General features: G+C 36.6%; 1 protein-coding gene across 2 annotated transcripts; it reads left to right on the top strand.

Annotated features, from left to right (window-relative positions):
* Positions 1-1,083: 1,083 nt before the first annotated feature.
* Positions 1,084-21,172, top strand: LOC113349047 (F-box/kelch-repeat protein At3g06240-like). Of its 2 annotated transcripts, none has more exons than XM_026592969.1 (2): positions 1,084-2,277; positions 20,385-21,172. In XM_026592969.1, the coding sequence occupies exons 1-2, from the start codon at positions 1,440-1,442 to the stop codon at positions 20,798-20,800; spliced, it is 1,254 nt and encodes a 417-aa protein (XP_026448754.1). In that variant the 5' UTR covers positions 1,084-1,439; the 3' UTR covers positions 20,801-21,172. The 2 variants fall into 2 exon arrangements, with proteins under 2 accessions (XP_026448754.1, XP_026448755.1); XM_026592970.1 differs by lacking the exon at positions 1,084-2,277 and having other exon boundaries at positions 19,426-20,401; positions 20,432-21,172.
* The last annotated feature ends 1,318 nt before the right edge of the window (positions 21,173-22,490 follow it).

Below are 22,490 nucleotides of genomic sequence, written 5' to 3'. Positions count from 1 at the left end.
GACAAAGTTTTCACTAGTAGCTTCTAGCAAGAACTTTTTAGATCTTTGGTAACAAGGTTGATATGAGTACTTCTTACCATCCACAGTCTAATGCTCAAACTGAAAGGGTGAACACTTACTTGGAAGGCTACTTAAGGTGCATCTCAGGTCACAGGCCAAAGCATTGGAGCGGATGGGTATCACTTGTTGAGTGGTTGTACAACACCTGACTCCTTTTTACTGCATTGTATGGATATAACCCTCCCCACATAGATTTTCCTATGGAGGTCACTTCTTCAGTAGCAGCTGTTGAAGATTATTTGAAGGAGAGAAAAGCTATGTTGGACATCTTAAAGGAGACATTATCCAAAAAATCAAGAAAGGATGAAGATTTTTGCTGACAAGAAGAGAATTTATAAGTCTTTTGAGGTAGGTGACCAGGTATTCCTCAAGCTACAACCTTACATGCAATCCTCAATAACAATCAGAAGCAATCTTAAACTCTCATCTCGTTACTATGGACCTTTTTAGGTGACCCACAAAATTGGTCAGGTAGCTTACAGATTGGCTCTACCTGCTGCATCCAAAATACATCAAGTATTCCATGTCTCACAATTGAAGAAGAAAATTGGTTTGTCTGCCATCACTGTTCATGTACTCCTCTCGACTGATGAAGAAGGTGAGATTGTGCTCAACCCTGTTGCAGCTCTGATTTTTCGACAGGATTTTCGACAAGGGTTAATGGCCCCTCAAGTTTGAATCCAATGGTCCCATACTACGTCAGAAGATGCAACATGGGAGGATGTTGCTAATGTCGAAGCTCATTTTCCTAAGTTCAATTTTTGAGGAAAAAGATTTCTGAAGAAGGAGTATTCTCGTGTCCCCGAGTTGGCTGCCCATAGCATTTAGCTGCTTGTCTTAAGTTTCAACAATCATTAAACGATAACCTGTTTTTACCGTTATCTGTTTTTATTTTGAGTTACTGGCATGTGAAATGTACACACGTGTAGGGATGTAATAAGTTAGGTTTGGTTTTGTTAGGGTTTCTTCGGTATTTAAGAGTCAATGATTGTGAAGAGAAGATAAGAAATGAAAAATTAAAATCTGAGACTGCGCTCAGTTGAGTGTAGAAGTGTTTAAGTTATCCGTGTTCTTCCCTGTTACTCTTTGTACTCTTTTAGTCTAGTCAAGATCAAGCACGTTCTTGACACCTTCTCACGCACTTCTTTACGGTCGCCGAGTTCATTTACCATAGTGGAAAATCCACTTAGCCCATGTATGTATCACCAAATCAAGAAATTTGCAAAACGGCCCATAGGAAATGCCCTTATGCGCGATAGCTGTAATCAAGTCAAGAGATAAAACTTATAGGTATTGTCGCCCTTGTTTTAAAACCCTAAAATCTGAAGACAAGTTCACTGACTCTCCTCTGCATTTATCATCATCGAGAAGAAGCAAATATGTCACATCATCATCTTCCGGAGGGGATCTTACTGGATATATGCTTGAGATTACCATTGAAATCCATCGCAAGGTTCAGGTGTGTAAACAAGAATTTTTGCTTTTTATTAAAAAGCCCTAATTTCATTCAAAAGCATCTCGATCATTCTATTGAAAGAGATAAATTTAGTCTTCTAATTTGTAGTAACAGTGATGGTAAGAGCTCAGTCCATTCCATGGCCAGTAGAAGTGATTCTTCGTTATCATTATCTGATTATAAAACCCTTGAAATTGATTATCCATTCAAGTCTCAGAAACCATTAGTTGAAATTATTGGTTCATGTAATGGCTTGGTCTGCTTAGAACTTAATAGGCGTGATGTTTGTATCTGGAATCCATCTACAACTGAGTTTAAGAAAATACAAACACTGCCTGATGAATTTAAGTGGAGGCCTAAATCAAGCCCTGAATCGAGGCTCGGTGGTGAAAAGGCACACTCTTATGGATTTGGTTATGATTCCAAAAATGGGGATTATAAGTTGGTCAGGTTTGAACTCAGCGAACATGTAATGTACCTTTCAACATGTAGCATCTATACGTCAGGAACAAATACATGGAAAAATATACCAGGCATACGTTATGATGTAAAACCTGGGGTGCATCTTGACGGAATTCTGTATTTTAGTGCACTTCGCACCCGCAATCATGGGGATGGGTGGATAGTTAGTCCTTTTATATTATCTTTCAATGTCTGTGATGAGAGTGTCCATGAAATAGAACTACCTGATGGTTTAGTTGGCAAGGTCGGACTTAATGTGAGTGTTTTTGGTGAGAAGCTTTGCCTCATCTGTGTCATACATGGTGTTCATAATGAGTTATGGTTGATGAAAGATTTTGGAGAGGATAAAGGAAATTGGACTAAAATTGTCACCATTGATAATTGTCTAAAGGGCGTTAATTATTTAATGCCTTTACATTTTTTCAAGACGGGTGAAATCCTTTTTGAGCTACAGGGAGAGGAAGTTGAGGAGGAAGTTGATGTGCCTAATGGTGTACTTTTATATGATCCGAAGCATAAAAGGAATGCAGCCCTGCAAATGAGTGGTACTCATGAGTTATTTGGCATGAAGAGTTATGTTGCAAGCTTGGTTTCCCTTAAGTCGGGTACTTTTGTGGGGGCAGGGAACTCAAGGAATTGTAAAGCAAGAAGGAAGGCAGGGAAGTCAAGGAATTATAAAGCAAGAAGGAAGGCTTGAGGAAGGGCGGTTTACTGGTTTGGTCACGCTGCTTCTGAAAATGTTATACTGTAATCGACAAGTAAGTTTTTCCTGAGTAGAACGGAAGTAGTGGGAGAAATGAAGATATGGGAACCGCAAGGCATTCTGCCAAGTTACAGGGTTTGGTAAATTTTTAAGTCGGGCGATTAGAGCAAAGCTACATTGTTTGTTCAACCGCATTTTGAGTAAGGTTTTCCCATCTCTCAGGTTTTTTCTTTTTTATCTTCCTTTTCCCCTTTCACATCTGGAATGTGTGTGTAAATTGAATATCCAATCTTGTCCGGAGACTATAAGCGTTTAAGAATGTGTCCACTGTCTATTGTAGTAATATTAGATGATACTGTCACTTTTGCATTTCTACCGACTTACCACTATGCTTGTGTTTTCTTACTGCACTTTTTATGGATGTGGAAATTTGTTCTTTTTTTATTCTTTTTTGAAATTGCAGTTAAATCTTTTTATTTTATCCTATCACAGGTTGGAATCTATATATGAGTAACTTACAAACATCTTATGAAATGAAATTGGTTTCAAGGTTATGTTTATTGTTTTCTTATATAGTTGGGCTCCACATATGCGTTTTCTGTACCCCCTTAACTCATCCGTGTTTGGATATTTAGGTTCATTTATTTTCTTGTAAATATGATCAGCCAGCTTTCTCGGAAATGAGCTGGTGGCATAATCTTTCTTTAGGCAGAATATTAACTGCAGTTGCAATTCCCATGTACTGTACTTGTGTCTTTCTGGGTGGAGTAAGTATTGCATGTAAAAGCAATTCTTATATTGTGTTCATTTCCTTGGGATCTATGAATTACTATGACATTTGTGTTTCCCAGTAGGTTTCTCCTTGTAGATTTGGAAACTCGATTTTGATTGTGTTTCCCAGTAGGTTTCTCCTTGTAGATTTGGAAACTCGATTTTGAGCTTCACAGTCCTTGAATACCAGAGCAAAGCTTCTGACATTTTCCAGAGTTAAGATATCTGAAATGGAAAATTTGATTGTCCAAGTGAAGACTAAACAATTTAACATTCTAGTTCCTTTCTTTGTTATTTTTTGTGCCCTGTCAGAGTTATTAAGGTAGAACATCTACTCTGAGTTCTTGTGTATCTTGATTTAGAATCGATGGTACCATGCTTGAGAAAAGGGCCCTGTTCTGTTTCATACTTGAAAAAAGAACTGCTCTAGGGTTCTTGGTCTGGGTCCTCAACCTGGTTTCGACCCACTATTTGGCTATCTATGTCCGATACCATTTTTAACTCATTGACACTTTAGCAGTTGCTGGCTCTTTCTGTTTTGTAATATCTTCTAATTTTGTAGAGATTGTGATTAGCTGACTCACTTGATCTGAATATGAATAAAAGTACTTGACATGTTTGGGCACAGGGTGTTTGATCTTATTCACACAAATTTGGGTGTGATAATGTCCACTGCATCACTCGATTTTGATTTAATTTGATTCTAGCAACATTGAGAGTAACGTTTGACAAAAATATATAAAGCACCAAGTTCAATTTTATGCACCATTTAAGTTAATTAGGTTTCAGGCGTTTGAAACCTCAGTTAGCAACAACAGTCGCCGGTTACTGAGACCCGGTAAGCGATCTTGAAGAGGTTAGAGAGTGGGAGGCAAATTTAAGCACTGTGAGATCCTTTCTAGCATTTCTAATTTTCTATCTAATATCTAGATACCATTTGAAGCCTGAACCGGCATTCATTTCTTTATCTACCTCGATTATTCTTTGCACAATTTGCTAAAACGAGTACTACTAGTACTAGACTTCTGGGCATATTTTTCTTCTCGTAATTTTTATACAATTTTCTTTTACCAAAACTGGCATGTAATCCGGCTACACATCACCCCATTGAGATGCACTAAACCTTGATTGCAGACTCTATTCTAGAAGGTGTGGCTAGGCTTCACCCCGCTCCGTCAGACGCATTACATATTGATTCGATATGGCGGGGCTTTGTCCCCGTCGCGGTGCTAAAAGGTCATTCATTTAGGTTTTTTTACAAACACCCTATGCGCAGTTTCGAGGTGTTAATTGGGAAGAGTATGTTAATTAATTAGTAAAACTATTCGACTATTTGTCTTTAGGTCTTCATACCTATCATGATCACCAGATAATACTACAAAAAATCCCTTGTGCAATATCTTTTGCTGCTACTTTGGCATATCTTATTTCCACGACCCTTTTGTTAAAGACTATCTCGTAAAGTTTTTATCTCATAAAAGTGTGGCTCGAAGTTTTTACACCGGCTCACCTGCTTAGAAGTAACTTGCACAAAAACAAGAGAAAATCATTGACACGTTATGTGCTTCGACTCGTTTTCGGTACAGAGAGTGCAGTAATCATCACTTTAATGGGATTGTGCATTCGCGACCATTAAAGTAATGTGTCTACTTGCTCCATGTCCCGGATGCAAAGCTATGGGGTGATTCCACCTTCACAATCCTGCGAGCTGCAGTGCTACGGGGGAGTCCCCCTTCACAATTCTTCCATAGCGGTATACATGTTCACGATTTACATAGTCCCACTAAAGAGACAGTCGAAAGGAAGAGGGTCAGTTCACACACCTCGTTCCCATAGGTCGATGCTCTTCATGCGTTTCTGTCGAACTCTAGCTCTTTCTCTTGGTTCTGCCGGTTGAGGTCGCATTTGACCAACTTCGTGATTCTACGTCGCCCTGCTAAAGAGAAAGTCGAGGTCCGTTCACAAACCTCGTGCACATGGATCGTTGGTCTCCACACACTTCTGTCGAACGCCGGCTCTTTCTCTATGTCCCGCCGGCTCAAATTCCGTATGATTAGTTCATCCCATGTCAATTTTGGTCGGCCTCTACACTTCATCCTTTCTTCTGCATGTTTGGTGCATCATATGCGAACCGGAGCATCTAGTGGTCTTCGTTGGAGATGCCCAAACAACGCAGCCGATGTTGAGTGAGCATATACTCGATTGGTGCTACCCCAATCTTGTTGCATATACAATCATTTTTGATTCTGTCATGCCTTGTATGTCCGCAAGACCACCTCAGCATATGCATCTTTGTTGCATGTAGTTCTCTGATGTGCGGGTTTTTAGTCCCCCAATATTTCGCTCCATACAACATCGCAGGTCGGATCGTCGTTTTGTAGAATCTACCAAACGAAACTAAGAATCTACCATCAGCTAATATTGAAGCTCATGCTAAGTGGCAGTACATGTCTGTTTTCGTGTAAGTTCTTCATTTTGTTCACGATCTTTTATACTTTTTCAACTTTTCTCACTAATCAATCTTGGTTTTTAGCCTAAATAACCATCTATATTTTTCAATATATCAACAAAAAATTTATTGATTGCACAAATTTTCTCTCTGATCAATCTCAATATCTCAAAGACACTTTCATTGATTAAATGAATATAAACATAACAACTAAAACATAAAACCACAGTAAGTTAGTTCCTAGACTTACTCAATCAACTCCACCATAAAACACCTAGGACATATCTGGAAGTGCTTTCCATATGTGTCTTCTTCATTAGAAGTGTGGAAATGCATATAGGTTTCGCAACCTGGCTTTGAGCATGCATTAATTCTCTGTGGATAATATTTGTTTTGGTGGTCTCCATCTCCAGAGTGGTCGCAGTGTAACTTCTTCAATTTAGATTGATGTTTCAATTTTTTGCACAGTGTTGATAATTTTTCTTCATCTTCTTTAACTTAACCTTCATAGAATCATCTAGCATATATGGTTCCTCAAGACAGTTATGATCTTGACAATGCAAATACCTGAGCTTTTACGGTTGTGATTCAACGGACATTCTGATGCATGAATAACCTTTTTGTGGACACTTCGAATGCATCCAACGACATTGCATCAGAACGTGGTTATCCATGAAACACAATGGAAAACCTCTCTGGCTTCGACACATGATATTTGTTTCCCTTTGTTTCTAGAAAACATGGTAGATGATGTTGGTTGAGAATGTCGGTTGTGTTTGGAGAAAAAAATCGTTGTTCGATATTTCATAAGGAAAAATAGAACCATTATTATATAGCCATTGGCAATTTTCAAAGAACGACCGTTATAAATATAATTGTTATTATATTGTCGTTGGTAATTTATGTGCATGGATTGAATCCAATTTAATTTTCACGTTATTTTGTCTATTAAATATGACCAATTTAATTAAATGTAACTCTAAATGTAATGGAAATCAAATTTTTTAAGTTCTAAAATTTTCTAATTCATTAACATTACTGTCTCATTTGTTACAAGATAACATCTTTTAGATAATAAAAACTTAACTAAAGGCTTCAACAAAAATCTCTTACAATCCTTGGTCTCCTGGTTATCTTCATTTGACGTTTCTTCCATTTTTTTAAAGCATGTATTTATTAAAGGGATTAAGTTACATTCACAATATATGGTACCCAAAAAAGCTAAGAATTTTTTTTTTACTAATACAAGATGGGGTTGCCTGGTCCAAATTTTTTATTTTCTATTTTATACTTTTCTTTCATTCAACGCGCTCTTGAACAATTTTTTTTTGGTTTTTGTAGCTTTCGATTCTTAACTTTTAAAACTTGAGGTCTCCTCTGTCTTTTAGCATACCATTTTTCTGGATTATCTTCTAAGACTTGCCCTGCTCTTCCCTTTTTGATATATTCTATTTGTTTTTAAATTAGCACATATCTTATCGATAACAACTTCGAATAAGGTTTCCAAAAAAAAGTGTATTAACTTTTTGGGACATTTCTTGAGGAATTTCAAACAGTAGAATAAAAATTAGAAAAAAATTATTAGAGAAAATATTCAAAAAAAAAATGGAGTTGTGTGAGTCGAGTGTTTAAAATGATGAGAATATATAATGATAAAAATATAGTTACTTTTTTTACTGTAGCAAACTAGTAGTTGGCGACTAGAGTTTTGTTAGAGCACTGGTCGGTCGAACTCGCAAGCGTTGCTATCTCAAGCTTGTTGTCAAGTTTAGTTGCCAAAACTATAAGTCTTGATTTCTAGTGTACTTATATCTAAGTCTCGGATTAGGATAGAAAGTGTAGTCGTATTAAACTTCACGGCGTTCATAGATTGAAGACGAAGGATTACTAAGGGGAGCTTGTGGAACTTCATCAACAAAAGGTATGTGGAGACTTGAACTCATCTATCACACAGAAGTATATCTACTCTATCTCCTATTTGAGACAAAAGTCGTGTAGATATATAGACTTCAATTATACACATTTGATATTTCCAGTTGAGTTTAACTCGCTTTACATATTTCTTGAAATATGTGTTGGTAAGCTTTCTCTTTAACCAAGTTCATCTTATATTCTTGATGAAAGTTAAAAGATGATCTTGTGAAAATCGCCTGGTAACATCTTACATGATTCGTGTGAGACTGTCATTTGATGTAGACTCGGAATGTTTCGTATTGATCATTCAATCACTTAAAAATTGCTTTGAAGCTAATAGTTTGTGTGAGACAACTATTATCGTCTTCCAATAATGTTTCAATGGTTGAAATGAGAGTTTCGAATAATAGGAACCATGGTATGCATACCCGTTTGCCTACTGGTTGGTTTTGTAAAAGTCCGGGAACCTTGTACGCATACCGGTACGCGTACTGGCGTGAGGTTCAGTTCCGGGAATTTCTGCTGAGTTTGGAAGGTATATGTACCAGTTCGCGTACTGCGAACCCAAACTTAGTCTGGTCATTTAGGTACGCGTACCCGTTTGTATACCTAAGTGGATAATGTTCTAAAATCGGTTTGTTCATGAACTAATACATTTATATAATAAGGGATACAATCTTTTGCAAATCGTGGATATAATGTTCATGACTTGATTCGTGTGAATCAAAATCGATTTTGTTTCAATTGTGTCTTATATACCTCTATGAGAATATAAACAATTGAACAACTCTAAAACTAGTTTCATTTGAGTCATTTGAACTAGTTATTGTCAAGATGAATATGGTTGATATGAAAGTATTCATATGGCTAACCTCGGTTAACCATTGTTGAGCCAACAAAGGTGCACACGTTTAGGTACGGTTACTCATATCTAAATGAAGTCACTTTTCCTTTGTCTGTAACAAGCTATGTTCGATCTAACATTTGAAAGATATTAGCTTGAGTCTAATCAGATTTTTATCTAACGGTGAATATTGAATGCTTTGTTACCAAGGTAACATTGATTGCAAACCTGATTTTAAGACTATATAAAGGAGAACTCTAGCAACTGGGAAACCTAATTCCCATACCTCCTGTGTGATACTAGTTGCGACTAGAGTCGATTCTCCTTTAACCTTAGGTTTTTGACGAAACCATGTAGGTTAACGACTTGAAAACTTCATTGGGATTGTGAATCCAGACCCAACTATTTTCTTTGTGCTTGCGTGTTCTGATCTTATTGTTTTCTATCGTATTGAGTACTATCTTCTCTAAGATTTGCTCGAGATTTAATCTCAGATAGGCAAGATAAAAAGTAGTCACAAACATCTTCATCTCATCGTTTGTGATTCCACAATATCTTGTTTCGCTACCATACAATTAAGATCATTGTGAGGTGATCGATATTTCTAGGCTGTTCTTCGGGAATATAAGTCTGGTATATCAATTGGTTCCTGTTCACCTTGATTGATCAAAAGACGGAAGAAAACTCATAGGTTTACCTGTGGGAGACAGATTTATCTATACAATAGACTTTTCTGTGTGAGAAAAATTGATTTATCAAGTCTTCAACTTTGGGTCGTAGCAACTCTTAGTTGTGGGTGAGATCAGCTAAGGGAATCAAGTGCGTAAAGTCCTTCCGGGATTCATATACGTAAGGAGCGCAATTGTACCTTGATCAATGTGAGATTGGTTAGGGCTCAACTACATTCCAGTCTGAAGTTAACTTAGAGTAGGCTAGTGTCTTTAGTGGATTAATACAGTATGGTGTTCAAATCTGGGCTAGGTCCCGGGGTTTTTCTGAATTTGCGGTTTCCTCGTTAACAAAATTTCTGGTGTGTGTATTATTTATTTTCCGTATTATATTTGTTTATATAATTGAAATATCACAAGTTGTGTGTAAGTTCAATCATTTGTGAATCCAACCTTTGGTTGTTGATTATATTGATTGACACTTAAACATTGGTCTTTGGTACCATTCAAGTTGTTTCACATAATAATCAGGCTCGCGGGTTTCTATCTGTTTGATTTTTTTATTACATTGTGAAACAGAGATACAACTCTTGGATATATTTCCATTGATTGAGTTTGACTGTCTAGTTGATTCTCTTGGAATTATATTAGAGTTGTCCATACAGATTGCTAAGCGAAATTTTGGGTGTGGTTGTTAGACCCACGCTTTTTCAATTGGTATCAGAGCAGGAAAACACGTTTAAAGACCTTATAAGTCTGTGTTTGTAGCTATATGACTCTATGGACAATAATGTTATCTCGGAAAATCGCATCACCAGGAACAAAAGTTCTGTTTCAATGAAATCTATTAAAGAGAAAGATTTGTCAATCTCAAATATAGATGAACTCATTGTTCCAATGAAACAGACTTGCACTGACAATGGTTACCCCAATTACCTTTCGAACGAGTTCGACTCTTTTAATGAAAGGTAAGCAGCCAGGGAGAGTGTACTAATTCTAAACCTTGTTAGAATCCAGGATGATAGAATCAATCGGTTGAAAAACAATGTCAATGATCTTATCGGTATAGTAAAAGATTGTGACTCTAAATCAAAGGCTTTTAGAGAGAAAAACGCCGAAGTTTGTTTCTCACGAACCTTGCTCGGGGAGGATCTCAAAAAGGATGCTTTGGAAATTGAACCTCTTTTGAGTAAACTCTCTATTCAAGGATGTTCTAAAGAGTCCACTATACCAATCACTTCTGACCCAAGTGCAAATTCAGTTCCAGAAGCTAAGTTGCAAACCCTTCCAATTGGGAAAGATGTGTTTCTATCTTCCTCTAATCAAGGAAACTTCACATCACTTGGAAGGAAGAAATCTTCTAACAATTTCGTTAAGTCTGTTCACTCTAATCACTTATCTCTAGGTGATCAGAAAGTGTGTCTCTTTTGTGATTCAAAAGGACATATCGAACGGAAAAGCAAATCAAGGTTGAATGACAATTCTATTGTGCGACTTCAGCACACCTTAAATTTAGTTCTCAAAGGTGTAACTGACATTCGGATGTCTAAACCTATTGGTCTTAGTACTCACCCTGTGAATTCTTCCAGGAAAGTCAGTTCAATTTGCTCACTGAATGTTCGGACGAATTGTAGTTTTAATACAATTGGGTCTAGGAGATTTCAGAATGGTCCCTCTCAACTTGTTGAGAAGAATGATGTTCAAGATGTGAAAAAGGTTCATGTAGATAGAAGAAATAATGGAGATATGAAGGACAACCTTAATTTGATAATTGAAGGATACAAGGATCTGACCAACATGTTGTCATAATCCTCCGAACAAACTTCTTATGGTAAAGAATCGAACTCTGTCTCGTATTTTGATGACAGCAAGTTTAATGATAACTTTTCACATCAAAAAGGATTCTTTCCTAGAATTGGAAGAAGAAAAAAAGGACTCAAGCGTGACCACCATTCATTTAGTGTGCTTAAGGCTCATACTTGTGCTAATTAATCACAAGGGTTGAATGCTTACTCATAAAAATCAGGTTGAGTAAGACGTGTTAATAATCGGGTATACTTTTAGAAAAAATGTAATCTGATTAGTTGAGCTATTTTCTTATCGTCCATAACAAAACTAATGTCCACAGACTGCATTACCTTAGTATTGTCTGTATCTCAAGAATTTTCTTAATTTTTTTTATTTTTATTCTCTCTCGAAGAAGTCTTCATTCCAATTATGTTCCTACTATTCATGTGCTCTAAATTTCTTTTCTTTTGAGATATAAAATTTATTGAGCCAATTTTCTTGTGAAAGGAAAGTTTTAAGGAACATTTTGTTTTGGTTTTGTCTTTGGTTGGGTTAGGATAATGTTCGTACCGGTACCCATTTACTTGTTCACTAACCGTCTTTGGAAATCCTAAAAGTTACCTTTCCTTGAAAGCATTTGAATACCGAACCTATTGAGTCGCGTACGCGTACTCTACGTTATTGTCGTTTGCCAAGAATATCTTCATCTTCCCGCTCTAATGGTTTTGCAAGAGGTTTTCTTGATAAAGGAATTGGTTTCGAGTCAAAAGGGAGGAAGAAAAGATCCCTAGTATAAGATAATGATCAAAATCCTAATGCCTCATGCTATTATGCCTATACTCATCAGGATGTTGAGAATGAGGATATGGTTTCTTCTGAAGTGGTTCATGATTTTCTTAAATACTTTGAGGGAACAAAACTGCAACTCGTTGAGACTATGAAGGGTCTTGATGTGTTGAGAACTGAGTTGAAAAGGGTTAATTCGGACCTTGTTCTCATGAAGACACATATTAAATATCTTCTCAATGAGAATACCTTCTCTGAAGAAGCAGTGGATGTTTTCAATCACAATCTCAAAGGACTCAAGACTCGTGGTGATTCCGAAAGTGGTCTTTGATTGTCGTTCATGATCGGTTTTGTTGGTTTAGGAGTCTTTTGTTTTTTGTTGATTTTTATTTTGTCTAGGAAACTTCTTATGGAAATTTATTCTTGTGTTTTAAGAAGGATAACTAGGGTTTGGAATAGCCATTATTGTGAGTACACATAGCTATTTCCAACGATTTTCATCTTACAATGTTTTTAAATTTATTTATTTAAATTCTAAAGTTTATTTGGAAGATGATTTTGCAGTATTAATCTTTATGGTTTCATATATTGCAACTTGTTTTTGGATATGTGTGTTTGCGACCGTGAACTATGAGTTTCCCATATATGTCAAAAGTTAAGTCTTTCATATGTCATTATGCAAATATTAATAAAAGATTGAATGAACTTTTGACAAACAAAAGTTAAGCCTATCGTGTCATTATGCAAATATTGATGGAAGATAGGATGAACTTTTGTCTACAAAGATTAAGTCTATAGAATAAATCTTTGAATATTCCGCAGTATAGGTCTTTCCCTGATCCACATCTTTGTGTAAATATTGTGCGGTTCCGTAACTTCTCTTATGTGAGCATTTCCAATTGAATTAATCATGGGTTCTCTTGTGGTTAATTTAATTGAGTATTTTGGATACAAATTCATGTTTCATGTGATTTGTTAATGTCCAACGAAATCCTTCTTTTTCTTGTGAAGGTAACATCGCTCTTGTTGTTCTTTCGAGAATGACATTTTATGGGGAAGAGTTCTTAATTGAACTTGTGCTTAATTGCCAAATCTTTGTAGAGACTGCTGATGTGGAATATTGTAGGAGTTATCTTGTATCTTTATAAACTCCTTGATAAATGCATTTAGTTTTGGCTATATGATTGCATCTAAACAAAGTTGATATGTTGTTCTCTTTTGGTCATGAAGTATCTCTATGGAGATTTCATTAGGATCCCACTAGTTTTCGTACCTTTGCCAATTTTATTTAAAAAAAGAGAGAATTAATGTGTAGTCACACTAAAAATATGTATGGTTTACGTATCATTATGTAAGGGGGAGTGGTTTTCATGCGAGATGAAGTATTGACTAAGGGGGAGTGATACATATCACTATAGTATTGTTGTCAAAGTTGTGATACAATTGGACTTTGATGTTGCGTAATAATACTATGACACTGTATAACAATGATTGAGAGCAACTGTTTTCTCATTATTATGGCTACGTATCTTCAACAACTATGATGTTGAGCTGAACACATTCAGAATCACTAGATTGCTTGGAAGTAACGAAGATTTCGAGTAATGTTGAAGAACCAAGGAAATCAAGCATTTGGAATGAGAGATGCAAAGTCTATTTATTATGTATTCCATATGTATTGATATTTTTGTCACTAAAATTGACAAATGGGAAGATTGTTAGAGCATTGCTCGGTCGAACTCGCAAGCATTTATATCTCAAGCTTGTTGTCAAGTTTAGTTTCCAAAACTATAAGTCTTGATTTCTAGTCTACTTATAGCTAAGTCTCCGATTAGGATAGAAAGTGTAGTTGAGCATTAGAATTCACGGCGTTCATAGATTGAAGACGAAGGACTACTAAGGGGAGCTTTTGGAATTTCATCAACAAAAGGTATGTGGAGACTTGAACTCATCTATCACTCAAAAGTCTATATACTCTATCTCCTATTTGAGACAAAAGTCGTATAGCTATATAGACTTCAATTATACACATTTGATATTTCGGGTTGAGTTTAACTCGCTTACATATTTCTCGAAATATGTATTGGTAAGCTTTCGCTTTAATTAAGTTCATATTATATTCTTGACGAAAGTCAAAAGATGATCATGTGAAAATCACCCGGTAACATCTTACATGATTTATGTGAGATAGTCATTTGATGTAAACTCAGAATGTTTTGTATTGATCATTCGATCACTTGAAAATTTCTTTGAAGCTAATAATTTGTGTGAGACACCTATTGTGGTCTTCCGAGAATGTTTCAATGGTTCAAATGAGAGTTTAGAACAATTGGATATAAGCATAGTATGCGTACTTGCATATATGTAATCCAAGTATGGGAACCATGGTATGCATACCCATATGTGTACTGGTTGGTTTTGTGAAAGTCCGGGAACCTTGTACGCATAATGGTACGCGTACTGGCGTGAGGTTCTGTTCCGGGAATTTCTGCTGAGTTTGGAAGATAGTTCGCGTTCTTGCGAAGCCAAACTTAGTCCGTCCATTTAGGTACATGTACCTGTATGCATACCTAAGTGGATAATGTTCTAAAATCGGTTTGTTCATGAACTAATACATTTATATAATAAGGAATGCAATTTTTTGCAAACTGTGAATATAATGTTCATGACTTGATTCGTGTGAATCAAAATCGATTTTGTTTCAATTGTGTCTTGTATACTTCTATGAGAATATAAACAATTGAACAACTCTAAAACTAGTTTCATTTGAGTTATTTGAACTAGTTATGGTTAAGATGAATATGATTGATATGAAAGTGTTCATATGGCTAACCTCGGTTAACTATTATTGAGTCACAAAAGGTGCACACGTTTAGGTACGGTTACTCATATCTAAATAAAGTCACTTTCCACTTGTGTGTAACACGCTAAGTTCGATCTAGTGGTTGTAGATATTAGCTTGAGTCTAATCAGGTTTTCATCTAACGGTGAATATTGAATGCTTTGTTACTAAGGTAACACTGATTGCGAACCCTGATTTGAAGACTATATAAAGGAGAACTCTAGCAATTGGGAAGCCTAATCCCCACACCTCCTGTGTGATACTAGTTGCGACTAGAGCCGATTCTCCTTCAACCTTAGGTTTTTGAAGAAACCATGTAGGTTAACGATATGAAGAATTCATTGGGATTGTGAAGCCAGACCCAACTATTTTCTTTGTAGTTGCGTGTTCTGATCTTGCTGTTTTCTATCGTATTGAGTACTATCTTCTCTAAGATTTGCTCGAGATTTAATCTCAGATAGGCAAGATAAAAAGTAGTCACAAACATCTTCGTATCATCGTTTGTGATTCCCCAATATCTTGTTTTGCTACCATACGATTAAGATCATTGTGAGGTGATCGATATTTCTAGGCTGTTGTTCGGTAATATAAGTCTGATATATCAATTGGTTCATGTTCACCTTGATTTATCAAAAACGGAACAAAACTCGTAGGTTTATCTGTGGGAGACAAATTTATCTATACGATAGACTTTTCTATGTGAGACAGATTGGTTTATCAAGTCTTCGACTTTGGGTCGTAGCAACTCTTAGTTGTGAGTGAGATCGGCTAAGGGAATCAAGTGCGTAGAGTCTTGCTGGGATTCAGATACATAAGGAGCGCAACTGTACCTTGATCAGTGTGAGATTGGTTAGGGCTCAACTACATTCCAGTCCGAAGTTAACTTGGAGTATAGTGTATGTAGCGGCTTAATACAGTGTGGTGTTCAAATTTGGACTAGGTCTCGGGGTCTTTTTGCATTTGTGGTTTCCTCGTTTTACAAAAAATTTGGTGTCTGTGTTATTTCTTCTCTGCATTATATTTGTTTATATAATTGAAATATCACAGGTTGTGCGTAAGTTCAATCATTTGTGAATCCAACCTTTGGTTATTGATTATATTGATTGACACTTTAACATTCGTCTTTGGTACCATTCAAGTTGTTTCACATAATAATCAGGCTCGCGGATTTCTATCTGTTTGATTTACTTATTACGTTGTGAAACAGAGATACAACTATTGGATATATTTCCATTTATTGAGTCTGACTGTCTAGTTGATTCTCTTGGAATTATATTGGAGTTTTCCATACATATTGCTAAGCGAAATATTGGGTGTGGTTGTTAGACCCCCGGTTTTTCAAGTTTGAACACAACGGTTGAGGCAAGACCGTCCACGGCTGAAGTTCAACCATCAGCGCCTCACTTAAGACCGTGTGGTATTACCTTTCTCATGCAATTCTTTACGATCGCCCAATTCATTTAGCATAATGGAAAATCCACTTAGCCCATCGATGTAGCTCAAATGAAGAAATTTGCAAAACGGCCCATAGGAAATAAATGCCCTTATGCGCGATAGCTATAGTCAAGTCAAGAGATAAAACATAGGTATTGTCGCCCAGTTTATTTACTGTAGCAAACCAGTAGTTGGCAACTAGACTATGGACACCAATGGCTGAGGAAAGACCATACGCTACTGAAGTTCAACCGTCAGCACCTCACTTAAGGTCGTGCAGTATTACCTTTCTCATGCACTTATTTACCGTCGCCTAGAACTGTTAACAGTACCTAACGAAACGGATATGGTCTCTACCGCATCCGTTACTGATAAGGATTACCTGATATTCGACATACAATAGTATCCGATGGATATTCAAATATATTTTTTGTATCCGTTCCGATAATAATTTCTGATATCCGATAATATCTGGTAATATTCGATAGTATTTTATCATAGTAATAAAACATAAAAAAATTTAGTCTTTCTTTACATTTCATAAATTACAAAAAAAATCAAAGAAATCTTAAGGAAATTCAACTACATAAACCAAATACTCTGATCAAATGCAAAAATTTCACTATATAAATTATTACATTAAATCAGATTTAGACAAAACTCAGATCTTTTCTACACTAAATTGAAAAAGTCTCCGCTTTTCTTGTAACCGACAAAACTAGTTGTATTTTTATTCTTCCATAATATTTTTTATCTCTATGTCTTCATATATTACCAAGTTAACAACTAAATATATTATTCAAAAAAAAATTACATATGTATTGGATATCAGATATTATCTTATAGGATAATGTCTTTTCAGTATCCGTTAATTTAAAGTAAGAATATCCGATAAGATATTCGTTATCCAAAATCTCGGATAATATCCAAACGATTCGAATGGACTCGGACGGAAATGGAACATTCGGTTATCCGTCGCCGATAGGGGTGAGCAAAAAGTCCGGAACCGCGGAATTCATCTGTATCCGTCCGCAAAATTGCGGGTGAAACCCAATCCGCAAGATATATGGGCCAGACAGGGGTGAGATTTTCAAATCCGCACTTTTAGCGGTTTGGTTGCGGGTGGGATTTGAAATTCGCGGATTCACCCGCACCGTAGGGCAATAAGGGAAACTAATAAAAATATTGTACCCAAAACATAATTGTTCTCTTGTTAACGCCTCGACTAATGATTTGCATTGTAAAGATTTGGTTGGTTGTAGCGATCAAGGGGAAAAGTTAACTGATACCACCTCTAATAAACCTTTACCGATCAAATCCAAAGATCCGCAGGCATCAGCGAAAGAAACGTTAGGAGTTAACCAAATAGAAAATGCAGTACATGCAAGAAAGGACGACATTATACAAGTACATGTCCAAAGGTAAAGTTATGGGCATGTACTTGGTATGTCAATACTTCAATTTATGCATCAAAACCCACTCCTCGTTTGTCTTGGTTTTTTTTTCTTTCTTTTTTCTATAATACAAACAGGTCGTGATGGATGTGCTTAGACAACTAGCGGTATAGATTCAACCTAGATCAATATAATCCAACGGTTCACAGTTAAAGATGGATGTGCTATTAAAACCCGCACGTGTGGCGTTCAATCATCTACGGAGTGATGAAACCGTTGTTATTATGGGCAAAAGACGAAAACTTTACGATACTTCTATTTGCTTGCTTAAATCATCGTTACTGTAAGTTCGATTTAAGGAATCGAAACAACCATTTGTGCGTCGAAAAGAACATCAGTCACATGTCCTGTACAGAGGAAGTAGTTTTGTAACAAGATTTATCTCTTGACAGTCAACATAGATCTTCAGGATCGCTTAGATTTTGAACCCAACATCTAATCAACTGTTAAATACCCAAATCTTACTCATCTTATTGCATCTCGGCTATGAAGGGGATTTTTCGTAGTGTATTGAGCAACTTGGGACAGTTGAGGAGCAAGTTATGAAGGATTTACACAGCAAATAGTTATAGTTGAAGTGACACTACATTGATATGAACGGGATATAAAAAATCGAACTCTAGCATTATTTACTGTTTTGATATTAAATAACAGATATTCAATTAACCTGCATTAATTACTTCCTCCTAATTTACGTTACGATGCGGCCAGGGACGATTGGAAACACTATTGCACAACATAATATAGAAATTTAAGCTTTTGAGGGAACAAAAGTTTAATATGCATTACAAAATTGACCCGAAACCTCTAATTACCTTTGCATCGTAGAGCAAGTTCAGTCACCAAACTATGTCTAATGATGGAATATGAATTCTGACTCAGGAGGAGCAGGTCCCCAGTAAATCTGGAACTCTTAGCACGAATTTGAAAAAGGAAAAGGATGCTTACTAAGATATCTTTTTCCATGTCCAGAAAAGGAAAAAGGTCTTGCAAGCAATAAACAAGGTGGGAGAGATGGGTATTCTGTTCATTTGTGTGTGGTGTGTTGAGCCGAGGCCACCAGAAATAGAGAGGTTATGTAAGTTGTTTGAGTGCATGCACGGTCCTATGGGGGCATGAATCATCAAACCCATAGCACTATAAGTATGTCCACCACTGAAAGACTACAAACAAGTTGTATATGCAAGATCCTATTTATGAAAGTTGATCAAATACTTACTAAATCTGAGTCATTGAATGAGGGTATACAACTGCAGTACCTAAGATTAAGTTGGTCCAGTGACATCATACTCATTACTCACACCAAGCAGTTTCCAATCATGCGACTACAACAATCGTTTTTAGCATATGATGTGTATGGTTCTTATTATTTACATCAACTTAGAAAGCAATGATTTTTCTTGGCAAATACGCTCTTCCGTACATAAAAAAAAATGAAGAAAATGTTTATAATGAATTTGGTGAGATAAAAAAACACATAAGGTAGAGACATGACCAACAAAATTTTAGCATATCTCGTGTCGTTACGGCACGGGTCATGCACTAGTTCTTTTAAAAAAATACGTAGTTAATTCGCAACCTTCCGTATCACCCGCTGATCCGCGGATGTCAAATTTGCGGGTGATTGGGCTGGGCACCGTTTCACACCCCTAGAGGCCGAGTTCATTTAGCAGTGGAAAATCCACTTGGCCCATGTACGTAGCTCGCCGAGTGAAGAAATTTGCAAAGCGGCCCATAAGAAATGCCCTCTTATTCGCGATAGCTGTTGTCAAGTCGAAAGATGAATTGATGCTGCTAGTACTATATCCCCGAGAGATAAACTTAGGTGTTGTCGCCCTTGTTTTAAAACCCTAAACTCGAAAGACAAGTTCACTGACTCTCCTCTGCATTTATCATTCATCGAGAAGAAGCAAATATGTCACGTCATCATCTTCCGGAGGGGATCTTACTGGATATATGCTTGAGATTACCATTGAAATCCATCGCAAGGTTCAGGTGTGTAAACAAGAATTTTTGCTTTTTATTAAAAAGCCCTAATTTCATTCAAAAGCATCTCGATCATTCTATTGAAAGAGATAAATTTAGTCTTTTAATTTGTAGTAACAGTGATGGTAAGAGCTCAGTCCATTCCATGGCCAGTAGAAGTGATTCTTCGTTATCATTATCTGATTATAAAACCCTTGAAATTGATTATCCATTCAAGTCTCAGAAACCATTAGTTGAAATTATTGGTTCATGTAATGGCTTGGTCTGCTTAGAACTTAATAGGCGTGATGTTTGTATCTGGAATCCATCTACAACTGAGTTTAAGAAAATACAAACACTGCCTGATGAATTTAAGTGGAGGCCTAAATCAAGCCCTGAATCGAGGCTCGGTGGTGAAAAGGCACACTCTTATGGATTTGGTTATGATTCCAAAAATGGGGATTATAAGTTGGTCAGGTTTGAACTCAGCGAACATGTAATGTACCTTTCAACATGTAGCATCTATACGTCAGGAACAAATACATGGAAAAATATACCAGGCATACGTTATGATGTAAAACCTGGGGTGCATCTTGACGGAATTCTGTATTTTAGTGCACTTCGCACCCGCAATCATGGGGATGGGTGGATAGTTAGTCCTTTTATATTATCTTTCAATGTCTGTGATGAGAGTGTCCATGAAATAGAACTACCTGATGGTTTAGTTGGCAAGGTCGGACTTAATGTGAGTGTTTTTGGTGAGAAGCTTTGCCTCATCTGTGTCATACATGGTGTTCATAATGAGTTCATACATGGTGTTCATAATGAGTTAGAGTTATGGTTGATGAAAGATTTTGGAGAGAATAAAGGAAATTGGACTAAAATTGTCACCATTGATGATTGTCTAAAGGGAGTTAGTTATTTAATGCCTTTACATTTTTTCAAGACGGGTGAAATCCTTTTTGAGCTACAGGGAGAGGAAGTTGATGTGCCTAATGGTGTACTTTTGTATGATCCGAAGCATAAAAGGAATGCAGCCCTACAAATGCGTGGTACTCATCAGTTATTTGGCATGCAGAGTTATGTTCCAAGCTTGGTTTCCCTTAAGTCGGGTACTTTTGTAGGGGCAGGGAACTCAAGGAATTGTAAAGCAAGAAGGAAGGCAGGGAAGTCAAGGAATTATAAAGCAAGAAGGAAGGCTTGAGGAAGGGCGGTTTACTGGTTTGGTCACGCTGCTTCTGAAAATGTTATACTGTAATCGACAAGTAAGTTTTTCCTGAGTTGAACGGAAGTAGTGGGAGAAATGAAGATATGGGAACCACAAGGCATTCTGCCAAGTTACTGGGTTTGATAAATTTTAAGGCGGACGATTAGAGCAAAGCTACGTTATTTGTTCAACCACATTTTGAGTAAGGTTTTCCCATCTCTCGGGTTTTTTCTTTTTTATCTTCCTTTTTCCGTTTCACATCTGGAATGTTCGTGTGTAAATTGAATATCCAATCTTGTCCGGAGACTAGAAGCGTTTAAGAATTTGTCTACTGTCTAATGTAGTAATATTAGATGATACTTTCACTTTTGCATTTCTAGCCACTTACCACTATGCTTGTGTTATCTTACTGCACTTTTATGGATATTTTACTGGATTGTTTAATGAAACGAAATGTAGTTGGACTCCAGTACCCCCTTAAGTCATCAGTCTTTAAATATTTAGGTTCATTTATTTCCTTGTAACTATGATCAGCCAGCTTTCTCGGAGTTGAGCTGGTGGCATAATCTTTCTTTAGGCGGAATATTAACTGCAGTTGCTATTCCCATGTACTGTACTTGTGTCTTTCTGGGTGGAGTAAGTAGTGCATGTAAAAGCAATTCTTATATTGTGTTCATTTCCTTGGGATCTATAAGGTACTATGACATTTGTGTTTTCTAGTAGGTTTCTCCTTGCAGATTTGGAAAATCCATTTGAGCTTCACAGTCCTTGAATACCAGAACAAAACTTCTGACATTTTCCAGAGTTAAGATATTTTAAAACACAATTGGACGAATTTGATTGTCCTAGTTAAGAGACTAAACAATTTAACCTTCTAGATCCCACTCTCTTTGTTATTGTCTGTGTCCTGTCAGAGTTATTAAGATATAGCATCTATTCTGAGTTCTTTTTATGTATCTCGATTTAGAATCAATGGTACTACGCTTGAAAAAATGGACCTTTTTTGTTGCATGCTTGTGAGTTCTTATGAACTGCTTGAGGGTTCTTGGTCCCTGTTCCACATTTTGCATCCATTGCGCATGAAAAGTGGTAGATTGATAGAATGTCATAGTAATGGCATACATCTGCTGAATTCATTTACTTCAGCTTGGTTCTGGTCCACTTTTTGGCTATTTAAGCCTGTAGCCTTTTCAACTCATTAACATTTTTAGGCAATTGGACATTTTCAACTCTTTCTGTTTTTTTAATAATCTTACAATTTTGTAGAGGTTGTGCATTGTTGACTCGCTTGATCTGAATATGAATGGAAGTACTGGACATGTTTAGGCCCAGAGGTGGGTGTGATGTTATTTATTACAGCAAGTCAGGTAACACTGAAGTAACGTTTGACAGAAAAAAAAAAAAAGAATGATTTTTTAGGGACCATGGTCTTATTAGGCCACCTTCCCTATAGTTATAAGGGGTGTCCTAAAACATTGAAATGACTAACCTATCCTTAACCTAATTTAATTTAAAACCAACACAATAACCACTCTCTCTATATATATAACCACCACCACCACCCACCGCCGCCGATTACCACCACCACCACCTCCTCCAATTATCACCACCAACAACCACCGATTACCACCACCACCACTATAGATATAGCTTAATGTAAAATATTAACAAAGATATTCTCACAAAC

This window comes from Papaver somniferum, chromosome 2, assembly GCF_003573695.1.
Source record: "Papaver somniferum cultivar HN1 chromosome 2, ASM357369v1, whole genome shotgun sequence".
NCBI lineage: Eukaryota > Viridiplantae > Streptophyta > Magnoliopsida > Ranunculales > Papaveraceae > Papaver > Papaver somniferum.
This window is presented reverse-complemented; position numbering and strand designations above follow the sequence as displayed.